This window comes from Apteryx mantelli, chromosome 14 (assembly GCF_036417845.1).
Source record: "Apteryx mantelli isolate bAptMan1 chromosome 14, bAptMan1.hap1, whole genome shotgun sequence".
Taxonomy (NCBI): Eukaryota; Metazoa; Chordata; class Aves; order Apterygiformes; family Apterygidae; genus Apteryx; species Apteryx mantelli.
Genome location: NC_089991.1, coordinates 20,956,258 through 20,968,801, shown reverse-complemented (window position 1 = coordinate 20,968,801; position 12,544 = coordinate 20,956,258). Strand labels below are relative to the sequence as shown.

Here is a 12,544-nt window from a genome sequence, read left to right as displayed (position 1 = left end):
TGGTTCCTCAAAGTATATGTAAGCACACAGAAAGAATTTTTGAAGTTTATTCCTAATGTCACTTTTCTTACACAATAACTGTAGAAGTTTGCTCTCTGGCATTTAGCCTAAACACGCACAAAAACCACAATGTGAAAACTACAGCAATAGGATAAGGTTACCAAGATGAGTTCATAAAAGCACGGCATGAACTTAAGTTTCTCTTCATAAATGCAGTATCTGTTGCAAAACGATTAGCTTTAATGGCTGACTAATGGATTTTAATTAAGACAGGTCAGTCTCATTTACGTTAATCCTCCTAGAGATTAGTTTTATAGTTTGGAGTAAATTCAGTTTGATGACCTTTGTTTCTTTATTAGAAAAAATGGCAAGGATTGATTTGGGTTATTACTGGAATTTTTTTTGTTTGTACATTTGCTTGTTCGACACATACACAAGCAGCTGTTCATTCTAGAAAGTTTCACACTAAAGTCCTGTTCAAATGCACTGTTATTTTACCAAGGGAAAAAACAACAACAACAACAAAAACGCTCCAAACTTCAAGCAACAGGTCAGATTATACAGCAGCAAACTGATGCCAGTCTCCCTTCCTCCATATCTTTTTCCATCTCCAAATCTTTTTCCATCTCCAATTAACAAAGCAAAGAGAGGTAAGAGCATAATAATACTCTCATGCTACATAACCTCTAAGATTGCATGAGCTATTTAACAGTAGCTGCTTCTTTTTAATAATCCCTCAATTTTAATTATTTAAAAGGTATCTAAACACAAGTTTGTTACAAAGTTTGCTGTTTGTTTCAACACAATTGAAAAATGTGTTTTGCCTAGCTGTGCCTTAATTTAACAAGCACTAATTTAATTTTAATTTGTACCATCTTACCTCAATCAATTTATTGGCATGTTCACGGAAAACCTGGGCATATTCTTTAACTTCTTTTTCATTCCCATTCTTGGCAGCTTCAATCAATACTAAAAGTGGAACATTTGTTTCCAGAAAAGAATCTGATACGTGGTCCATTACAGCTTTGCGGAGCTAAAATAAAAATAAACGAATGAGTTATTTTTCACTAGTGTTCCAATGCTATTTTCCTTTCGCTGTATTAATATGCAAAGCTAAAATCGTTCTGTTGTTGATTCTTTTTCCTTTGTGTGACCAAGGCTTTCCCTGTACTAAGTCTTGTCTATACAGTTCTTGCTTCAATTTAAATTAAATCTCCTTAAAAAAAATGGATTAGTTATGTGAGTGCAAGTCACCAGTTTGGCCGCAAATATTGATTTAGCAGCTCATATTGGTTTTGTCTGAGTAGATTTGCTGCTTTCTCTCAGCTGATTAAATAACATGCTGATTTAACTACTTTTATTTTTCTGCTAGAATAAAATAATTTTTGAACAAACTTGATCCCACATTTACTTGCAAAGGGGAACATGTTGCTTTAAAAAAAAATTAAGAAAATTAATGTTACATATGGACTGTAGCCTGTGTATCTTGTATTTAAAAAAATAGGCTCTCTGAAATGAAGACCAGCAGAATTATAAAATGCAACTGATTACATTTAAACACTATGAAATTTGCCCCCCTCCCTTTTTTTTTAAATTAATTTTTGATTCTTAATTGTCCTGATGGCAAACATGTTTATTATATGGTTAACAGAGGGTTTACATTTCCAACCCCCAAGCTGCCATGTGAAAGAGGCACTAGAAGCTTCGAGCATTTAATTCACTAAACACAAGCAGGCAACCCTATTGGCAGCTGGAAACAAATCAACGGCTAACATATCTCTAAGGGGGAATACATGCAGAAAGGCATTCGTCTCGACAAGTACTAACTTTAAACATTAACTACCTGTCTACGCAAGTCTCTGGTCTTCTTGGTCATTTTATCAATTGCAGAATTCAGCGCATCACTTCTTTCTTTGCGTCCCGCCTGGAAAACAAGAGACAGAGAGAGGTACACAGGGTGTTCAGGGTCTCGAAGTAAAGCCAATATTATTTATTTCAAATGCATTTTCAGCTTTTTTTTCCCTCACCCTCCTTTTTAAATCGATTATGCAAGTTAGAAAGAAACTCTCCATGTCGCTAATAGAGCACTACTGTTACTGGCAGGTTTGGGCAGCATGGCACTATCTTACAGCAGAAGATTTTAGCCTCAACACTGGTTAGCTTCTTCCCAGAGAAAAATGATGGTTTCACAAATCAGCCAGAGACCATATTTAAACTCTAAATTTCAGATTTCTCTTCTCCAAGAGATCTACCAACGATCACATGGTTTGCACCCAACCTCACGTCCAAAATGGCTCACCCAGCCCCATGCAGAATAGCCCTGCTTAAATCCTGAGCCTTCTGCAACCTCCTCTACCAAGAGCACCCAAAGTCTACGGTTTGCACACGAGCACCCGATGCGCTACCTCGCACCGACAGACGCACGCGCCGCGGGCAGCGACCCGATGGTGCTCCCTTACGCTGTTGTACACTCCACGACTGTCACCAAAGATTGTTCTTGAGCGGTCACAGGTCTAAACCAAAAATTAACTACATTAAAAGGCAAAATCCTTGCAAAAAGACTTGTTGGGGACGAAACCCACCATCAGATGAGTATCCAGGCCCACCGCCAAGTGCTGGGTTTCCCCAAGGTTTGATGCAGAAAGTCTCATTAGCAACGCTGTTGAAGAGGGAAAGGGGGACCGGGAAGCAGTAACAACTTCTCTCTTCATAAGCAGACATTGGGCCCAAAATATTCTGATTTGTTTCAATTTGGGAGCACCAGATAAAGCAATGGTGTCCTTATAGCTTCACTGGGAGCTTTTTCTTTATATTCCTCATGTGAGGATTTTGAAACATGCTTTATGCAACCACAAACCAATTTCTAAAGTTCAATGGCACAATCGATATAATTAGCCTGCTGAGAAAGAAACCCAGTTAACAGCACTAAAGGGAGGGTATGCCAATTATCACTTCTCCAGGTGACATGTTGCTCTGAACTACGTGGATGGACAGCTTGGAATCCCAAATCCGGGGTCTGGGACACAGCCGAAGTAAAAATTAAACAAAACTGGAAACAACAATTAGGATGCTCTGAAGTCATCACAGTTAAATAAATCATTGAAGATATGTCACCTCCCTGGTCAAGTAATTTGATTTTCATCACAAAAGGCAACTGAAAACCACCTGAAATGAAAAAACAAAGTCAGTTCCAACCATGCCAGCAGTGTCAGCAGACCCCAAGTTGTTCTGCTTTCCACTCCACACTCGAAAATCAAAGCAGAAGCCTCTGAATAAAGTGAAAATTACTGCTACTTATTTTTTGAACAGTTTGTTGCTCCCATGCTTGGTAGACATGAAAAATAAATAAATAAAAAAATAAAAATCCATTTAAGGCTGGGGAGCATTCATGCAGATTGTACCGAACGCAATCTTCCCTTGCTCTCAAGCCGCAGTCGTGACGGTGGTGGTGCTGGTGGGTTTTTGCCTATTTGCATTCATTATGCTCCCAAAGCAAATAAAAGGCTGCTCACAAGAGGGAAGTCACCTAGACCGCTAATATTTGCCAGCTGCTGTTGGTCAGACCAAAAGCCTGCTATGAGTCATAAATCTACAATTCCAATTTCTGATGCTTTCTGACACTCGCATCATTTTTACCTATTGCAATGCAATTACTTTAATGAAACTTTAGCACTCCCCTCCACATACACGTGCACATTTTTTCCAGGAATACTTAAGGGTGGGTGTAAGACACATGTTCACCTATCAGGTAGAAAGCCAAACATTCAGCTGTTCCAAGAAGTGCCATTTTATTTCTCCACGGGTGCACCTACATTACCATTTTAATGTGAAACAGGAGTAGGTTTCTGAAGCACATCTACCAATCACTTCCACTTTGGTGTCCTGCAGTTCCCAGCACAAAACAGCCTTGGCACAGGTGAATGGGATACCTTTCAGACGAAAGGAAACCACAGCCATGGTTTCCACTAAGGGATGCTCAGTCCACAGGACTGGACCACAGCTACTCCAAAGCACAACGGCCAGAAAAGCATGTAATGTGTACATTAGGGCTGAAGCAGCAACAACTTCATAGTGTTGAGCTGCTCCTATTAAGCCACACCACGTACTAATACAGAAAGAGCTATATAGCCTAAACTCACTAAATTTTAGCAAGGCAGCTCCAGTTTACTTCCACTCTGAAGGTTGCAAGAGAACATTACCCGCTAATTTAGCTACAGTAATTTAACGCCTTACCCCTGCTGGCCCTTGGTAAGGGCTGCAGCTGGCCAAGGGAGGTAGGAGAAGAGCATCAACGCCTGCACTTCAGCAGCTGCAGAGGGGGAACCTGCTGTCATTAAACTCTTAAAGCATCACAGCCAATTCTAATAGAGCTCATTTGTCCCGGCCCTGAGACACAGGTGTCACGTTTTGCCAGTGTGAAGGCTACACTCAAGTCACTTGACTTTTTTTGCATAAAATGAAATATAATACATTAGCCGTGGGGCTAATTGCATCCTGGAAGCCCACCTGTGGTTAGCTGGTGGGACAGCGGCTGCTGCAGCACCCTCACATGAAGGAGCAGTACAGCTTCTGGCTGCTCGAGCCAGGTAGACCATATAAAAATGGTGAAGATCATCCTAGACCACGATGACCACTTTGTCCAAGTTCCTGCGCGTCCAACCCCCACGAATTTTACCCGCCAGTTCCTCACTACAGCTCAAAAATGCTTGAGCTAGTCTCTCTCTAACATAATAAATCATTTTTAAAGGCTCAAAGTGACAGCATATCACCTCTGGGTAATCTGTTCTAGGAATCAATTACCCTTATTATTTAAAAAAAATAAAAGTCCTTATTTCTAGTCCAAGCTTCCAGGAAAAGCCAAATATACTAATGACACAGCAGCATAACACATCCCAGCTATCAGCTGCTCTTATGCCTTGGATTAGAAGGACTAATAGCAAATTCTAAATATTCAAACACTACTAATAGGATTTTCAGATGTTCAGCACTAAACTCTGCTATCTTGGAGGAAATCACAAGCTTTGCAGCCAACTGTACAGCAAGCAGCTAATAGACTCACAAGATTTCATACAGTCGCACTACCCACGTCTGTCATTTTGCATTAAGATATCACAGCTCTGTCCAGTATCGTGGATAATAAAAACTCAGCCATGGTACAAATTGACTCTAAGATTAAATAAGATCTTTATAAAAGAGGTTAGAATTGGTGTTAAAAATTGATCCCTTCCCCACCCCCTAGAACCTGCGCTCTTCTACCATCATTACTATCCTGCTTGGAAAGCAATACAAATAGTCACTGTCACATCCTCGCTGTTGCGGCTCCTCTTACAGCTAACCCCACAATATATATATATTTTTAAATGGCTTAAAGCAAAGAAAGGGGATTTGAGTATAACGAGGCAAGTGCAATCGCTGTCTCAGTTAAAAAAGCATTCCTGTTGTAGGCTTGCCATCTGAATAAAAAAGAGTGAACCAAGTCTTCCTACAGCTATTGATGCTCAAGTCTAACGCCAACTAATTTATAAACGTAACAAAGCAGAGAATGGTGGTGATAAGTGAACGAATGTTATCTTACAGCAACAAGGTTCAGCACTGCATATATTACAAAATAGTTACCCAGAAAACAATGTTTTTGTAGCTGGAATTCTCTTAAACTCTTCCACCATGACATATTTTGGAGGGTTTTTTTTATCTAGAAAGTCCAGCAAACAGAACGTAAATGAAGCAAATTAACACAAATTCAAAAGCCTTCATCACCAATCTTGACGTTTCAACCATTTAAGTCAACCTCAGACCACACGGCTGTTGAAGGAGATGGGGTCTCACCCGGCATCCAGCCCTCACGTTACTCTAAGTTGTTCGGTGGGTTAAGAGCCAGCCTGTTGATCCCAGGCGCAGCCGAGACCCCCTCTCCCGCACGCTACATCCCAGGCACATCAGCTGCCCGTCGGCGCCTACGCCCCGGCTGCACGACCAGAGCCGCCGCCGCCGTCTTTGCGGCAGGAACGTGCAGCCCTGACCGCGGCCCAATGCGCGACTGCCTAAAAAAGATCTTTCGGAAAGGGCTTTTCGCTCCAGGTAGGCTGCGAAGCGCCTTCCAGGCTGTCTGTGCAGCAAACAGTGCCGTGGTTAAGGATGGGGATTTAATGAAGGAAGAACGAGCGTTTGGCACGCCTTGCTGCTGGCCGGCCAGGAGGAAAGGCAGCCGTACGTCAGCGTGTAAGTACCGCTGCAGCGCTGCACAGGCAAGCGCCGAGACGTCAGTGCTCACATGCAGCTTGCTGCACCCTTAGTCTCCTCCTTGACGCCTTGCTTAATTTTACGTCTACGAAGGGCACCCTCCCTTCCGTACTCTTTCATCACCCTGCCGCGAGGGCTGCGAATGAATCCCAGACGCAACGGTGCCGAGCCATGGCCGGGAAGGACGAGCGACCACCACCACAGGAGCTTCAGCAGTGCCTTCGCATCGGAGGTCTGCCGGCTGAGCAAGCCCCTCTTCCGCGGCGTCAGGCTGTGCTCGGTGGCTCACGTTCTGCTGAAGAGTTCCCGAGAGAGAAAGGCCGATTCCTCCGCTCGCGCCGCTGCCCGGAGGACCCCGAAGGCGCAGCCGCTGCCGGGCGGAGAGCGCTGTCGCAAGCCCAGGTGATGTTCACTGCGCTGCCGCCAGGCCCGCCTGCGCGCGCTTTGCTCCCCGCAAAAGGACTCAGACCTCCCGTGCCCTTCGCCATCGCTCCTTCAGAAGCCTCCGCAGCTCGCCTGAGGAGTTTGACACGTGTGTGTGGATGATACGGTTTTTTCCACAGGTCCGTTTCCCTCTTTCGGTCTAAAGGGGCTCGTTGCGAATCCCGTTTCGCTGTAGCGCATCCAGGTGACAGCACGTGCACAGTAACGCTGCCGCCACGCGTCTCTGCCAGCTTCCTTCGCCTCGCAGCCGTAACAGCGCAGCAAGGAGCCTGTCTTCGGGCAAAAAAGCAGCAGCTAACACTTTCACGACTGCTGAAGAGCTAATGTCCAGCAAGAATTGACGGTCCTCTTTTTGCGCAGAAGGTGAAGTTCTCTCCAGCCGCACGACGCCGTACGTACAGACGCACATCCCGCGTGCCACAGGCTCGTGGGCGACGCAGGGAGCTGGCACCCGCCAAGGCGAAAGCGCAAGGATGTCGCACGACTCACAGCCCCATCAAGTAAAATCAGCTCATTTGCGGTTCCTAATACACTAGGAAGCCTTCCACAAGATGTCAGCCTAACTAAATGACAGCGCTAGCCTTAGGGTCCAATTTTCCTTTCCTAGCACGTGCGTTTACCAGGAAAACCGGTCCCTTTGCTGTGCAGGAGTGGGGTAAGGGCGACGTCCCCAAGAGGGTTCTGTGGCTCCGGCAGTTTTACTCTTGAGGGGGATTTGCCCTTTTCCTTCTCCCGTATTGCACATGATGGTTTCGGTCTCCACCTCGACGGGCCTGTTCGGGGAGAAGTCTCCAGATGGCACTGTTACATGTTTTTCCTCAGCATGCAAGCAAGTTTTCAGTCTCAGAAGAAATGCAATATTGTGAATTTTGCAAGCAGCTGGAGTTTATTCCCTGCCTATTACATCTCAACACTCAAGACTGTTCCCAGGGAACAACTTGAATATTAGTGCAGAGTTTCAGATCTAAAAAGGAATCAGATACATACTTTTGGAAAGATCTCTCATTTCACAACTAGTGCACAAAAAAACATGTTTCGCCAAGAAAAGTGTCCAGAAAGTTCGCGTTAACAGTTTCCCAAACAGGAAACGGGCTGGCAAGGTGCTAAGTAGCTACCCTTTTCTGGTTAGGAGCCAAAGCATTCAGTGCTTTGGAAAGGAAGCAACTTGCTGTGTTTGAACATTAACTCTTAACTCTGTGCCAAATTATACAATCTTAAGGTGGGAGGAACCTACCAACAGATACCGAGGCTAAAAGACAAAACCATTCCCCCAAAATCTAAATCCAGACTCCCGGTGATAATGTAAAGAGGGAGCACAAGATGGTAGTAACAGGTGATCTTAGAGCTTTTTTTCATTTTATTAATTACACCCTTGCAATGTTGTTTATAAAAGTTACTAAAATTTGAATCAACACTTGAAAACAGCATTTTGTACCAGACTAGCTGCTATGATAAGCATAGCTACGGGCACGTTGTCAGAGTAGTTCCAGAAGGCAAGTGGCAACCGACGGCTTCAGCTGGATTTTTGCTTGTATAATTTTTTTGCAAAGTGAATACTGACTATGAAGAAACTCTTTGAATAGGTTTGTGTGATTTATCTGCACGTATTTTTCTCGACCTAGAGCAAATGTGAAAATATTTATTATGACAGAGCAGTTCAACAAATTTAGCTAGCATGTTCTAATTTGCTTTATCATTAAAGCCAGCTGCACTCTTAGTGTGTTCTTCTACTGTTCACCTTCTCCATCCCTTTACTAGCCGCTTCGTACTTCCCTTAAGTTATAGCTCTGCTCTGGAAAGGACAATCCACCGCAGAAATGACGTACTGCAATCAGTGTTACAACTTAACTGGAGGACAGAGAGAAGGGAGACACAGGCAGAAAACAAGTTTAGCTTAAACACAACTATCTCTGAAGGACCAAAGTCTCATCACAAAGGTAGATGGCCTGTTTTAAACCTCCTTTTGGCACAATTCATCTTTGGCCCCCTTCGGAGGGGGCAGTTTATTCTTCTCAGTTCATTCCAGATCTTGAGACCATAAATGCCACCTCGCTGTTGCACAACATTTTATAATAGTACATTATTGCTTCATGTCTCAGAGTGAAAATAAGAGATGAGCTTATTCAAGGAGCTGGAAGAAGGAAGCGAATATCCCCCGCCCCGGGTCTCGTTCCCATGGGAGTCGAGGCCGGAGCAGCCTCACCGAATGGCCTCCTGCACACACGCAAAAAAAAGCCCACAGACAAAAACGTAGGAACGCATTTGCTCCGGATAAAAGGACAAGCAAAGTCAGAGACGAGCAGCCAGGGCAGCGCGCTCTCCCCTACCCAACCCAGGGTGCGCGCGCGGGCGCCCGGCGCGCCGCTGCAGCAGGACAAGACGCCGCTTGGCAGGGTCACTGCGTCACCCTCGCTCCGCGCGGCTCTGCCCTCCGAGACCTGCTGGAGCAGCACCATAGCCTGGCCCCACGCTGGCGCGAGATCCCAGCGGAAGCGATGCCCACCTTTTTCCGGGCAGCACGGGAATATGGCCGCAACGAAGCCTTCCAACTGCTCTGAGCCCCAATTGTAAATGCCAAACTCGCAGCTCCAGCTCCTACACTCCAGCCCCCAGGAATAAATTAGTAAGTACAAAAGCAAGGGTTTGGGGGGAAAAAAAAAACACAGATTTTCTAGTTTCATAACTGCATGCTGTCAAGCTGGAGTCCAATGAAATTTTTCCCGTGCTCTTATGCAAGCTTTACTTTTTTTCCAGAAATTTCTCATCGCTTCAAACGGCAGCCCCGGGTGCTCCGTTTCAGGGATGCGCGAAGGGGCCGGCTCTACTTTCCGACCCTGCGGCGTCACCCGACCGAGCACTCCCTCGAGCACTCTTGCAGGGACCCCGGCACACACGGTTGGGCTGCGTGGCTTTAAACTGCCAACTCATTCGCACCTCCGCGAAAAGCTGGTGCTAATCAGCCTTCGCCTATTCAAGCCGCGTCGCCTTTGTGCCTTAAAGTTCCTTTTATGCAGCAAAACCGAACGGAAAATTGGCAGCAGCTCGCATTAAAGACGCTTCCCACCGCAGCTCTATGCTGCTTTTAATGTCATCCGAATAAAACCAGCAAAGACCTGACGGGGAGGGGGAAGCGGGGGGTGGTTACAAGTCATTCCTGTGCCTCAAAGTGTGGGGACGAAGGACTCCTACGGGGGATTTTCCCCCCCCCCTCCTCTCTCAGTGGTCTTTAACGTGATCACAGTATGCACCACAATGCTTTAAAACAGCAAAGCTTCTGGAAAACCCAAACAAAAGGAACGTCACCAGGTGACGTCAGCCTATATACAGTCCTGTGTGGTCGCAGCGCATAAGCAAACCCATTCTTGTACCGCTGCCCTGAAAAGCTTTTCAGTAAACGCACTCATGCTACTACAGGAGCTTCTCTCAGCAATAAGCCACCCATCTGCCATCAACAAGTTAGGACTAAAGGAAGCCACAGCTGCGGAAAACGAAAACGGGAGCTTCAATTAAACAGCTGAGCAGTCACAGAGGACGAAAACTTGTATTAAGCATTGATTTAAAGATTACAGACCTGTCACAGGAGATCAAGCCAGCGATTTCAAAAGGAATACTTTAAGAGAGGACCGTGGATTCAATTTTGCACTCATATCAAAGGACCCTAAAGCCAGTAAATTATTCAAAGGCTATCGTACATTAGAGCCTTTCCCAGACTCACTGCGTTGAGTCTAAAACTACGACTGAATGCAACCTCCAATGTACTCAAAAGAATGGGTAAGTTTATACATTTCTATCTATCTTGTATAATGAATGAACAGCTATGTTTTAAAGCAGCAGTTAGGTACTAAAGCAAATTTTTCTGCACTGAACCTTATGAAAAATGTTTTCAGATTGTGAGACTGTAATCCTCCGTAATACCGGTAAAGATTCATCCTAAGTATAATATCCAAGTATTCTGTATTTAGCATAAAGTTGTTTCTTGCATTTAGAATTAGCTTTTCAGAAAATGCATGGAAATGTTATCTGCAGTGAAATCTTCCATCGTGATGTTCAAAGTATACTGATAAGGCTATCCTATCTTGTTGTTTCCCCAAATTATATTCTGCAGGCTTACATTTCAAGTGGCCATTAGGGGCTCGTATGCTGGCAGCACTATATGCAATGAGTATGGTTTTAAAAATGCTGCCTGCCTTGGGCATGGCTTGTCCACCAAAATGTCGCTGTGAGAAGCTGCTCTTTTACTGTGACTCTCAGGGGTTTCACTCAGTGCCAAACACCACTGAAAAGGGCTCTCTAGGTTTGTCACTGAGGCACAATTATATTACTGAACTTGAAAGGGATCAATTTGCAAGCTTCAGTCAACTTACTTGGCTTCACTTAGATCATAATCAAATTTCAACAGTAAGAGAAGATTCTTTTCAAGGACTATATAAACTTAAGGAATTAGTCTTAAGTTCCAACAAAATCTTTCATTTGCCAAACACAACTTTTAGCCAGCTGCTTAACCTGCAAAATTTGGACCTCTCTTTTAATCAGTTGTCCTCCCTGCACCCGGAGTTGTTCTATGGCCTTCGCAAACTACAAACCTTGCATTTGCGGTCCAACTCCCTGCGGACTATCCCGGTCCGCCTTTTCTGGGACTGTCGTAGCTTGGAGTTTCTGGATTTGAGCACAAATCGCTTGCGAAGTTTGGCTCGCAATGGATTTGCAGGATTAATCAAACTGAGGGAACTTCACCTAGAGCACAACCAGCTGACAAAGATTAATTTTGCTCATTTCCTCCGGCTGAGCAGCCTGCACACACTCTTCTTGCAGTGGAACAAAATTAGCAACTTGACATGTGGGATGGAGTGGACCTGGGGCACCTTAGAAAAGCTAGATTTGACTGGAAATGAAATCAAAGCCATCGATCTAACAGTTTTTGAAACTATGCCTAATCTTAAAATACTCCTAATGGATAACAACAAGCTAACCACTCTGGACTCCAAGATCTTAAATTCACTCACATCCATAACTACAGTGGGCCTCTCCGGCAATCTGTGGGAATGCAGCCCAAAGATATGTGCACTAGCCACCTGGTTGAGTGGCTTCCAAGGTCGGTGGGAGCACTCCATCCTCTGCCACAGCCCAGACCACACCCAGGGCGAGGATATTCTAGATGCAGTTTATGGTTTTCAGCTTTGCTGGAACTTATCAGCCGTTGTCACCTCCATGGCTACGACATACAGAGTTCCAACTACCGAGTACACAAAAAGAATAAGCTCTTCTAATTTCCATATGGGAGACAAAGAAATGCCAACTACAGCAGGCATGGTCGTTACCACTGAAGAACATTTCCCCGAGCCAAACAATGCCATCTTCACTCAAAGGGTAATTACAGGAACAATGGCTTTATTATTTTCTTTCTTTTTTATCATTTTTATAGTGTTCATCTCCAGGAAATGCTGCCCTCCCACATTAAGAAGAATTAGGCAGTGCTCAATGATTCAAAACCACAGGCAACTCCGCTCCCAAACACGGCTACATATGGCAAATATGTCAGACCAAGGACCGTACAATGAGTACGAACCCACCCACGAAGGACCCTTCATCATCATTAATGGCTATGGACAATGCAAGTGTCAGCAACTGCCATATAAAGAATGTGAAGTATAATACCTACATGCCATCACAAATTAAATCAGATAAGTAACCTATTTTAAAATTGCAGGGGACCTACATCAGATTCTAATTTTTACAAATGTTGACATAAAGCCTAATTTTCCAAGCTACTTAATGGAAACATTGTTTATGGAGTGGTGCAGTATTTTTAAGTTTTTTAAAAAAATAAATCCATACTATTTTCAGTGTTTTAAAAAAAGCA

General features: G+C 44.4%; 2 protein-coding genes across 2 annotated transcripts in view; one reads left to right on the top strand and one right to left on the bottom strand.

Annotated features, from left to right (window-relative positions):
- Positions 1-12,544, bottom strand: part of CTNNA1 (catenin alpha 1) — a 119,979-nt gene that overhangs the window by 47,616 nt on the left and 59,819 nt on the right. Inside the window, exons 8-9 of the mRNA XM_067305168.1 lie at positions 1,844-1,924; positions 881-1,033 (exon numbers count right to left, since the gene is read on the bottom strand). Coding sequence (XP_067161269.1) covers positions 881-1,033; positions 1,844-1,924 — 234 coding nt within the window. The remainder of the gene's footprint in view (positions 1-880; positions 1,034-1,843; positions 1,925-12,544) is intronic.
- Positions 10,879-12,373, top strand: LRRTM2 (leucine rich repeat transmembrane neuronal 2). Its single transcript, XM_067304877.1, has 2 exons — positions 10,879-12,051; positions 12,224-12,373. The coding sequence occupies exons 1-2, from the start codon at positions 10,879-10,881 to the stop codon at positions 12,371-12,373; spliced, it is 1,323 nt and encodes a 440-aa protein (XP_067160978.1).

Bases quoted from the DNA above. Each gene is read 5' to 3' on its own strand.
- LRRTM2 (XM_067304877.1), top strand. From the start codon at position 10,879: ATGGCTTGTCCACCAAAATGTCGCTGTGAGAAGCTGCTCTTTTACTGT. The intron at 12,052-12,223 runs GTAATTACAGGA...CAAATATGTCAG, and splicing joins ATGCCATCTTCACTCAAAGG to ACCAAGGACCGTACAATGAG.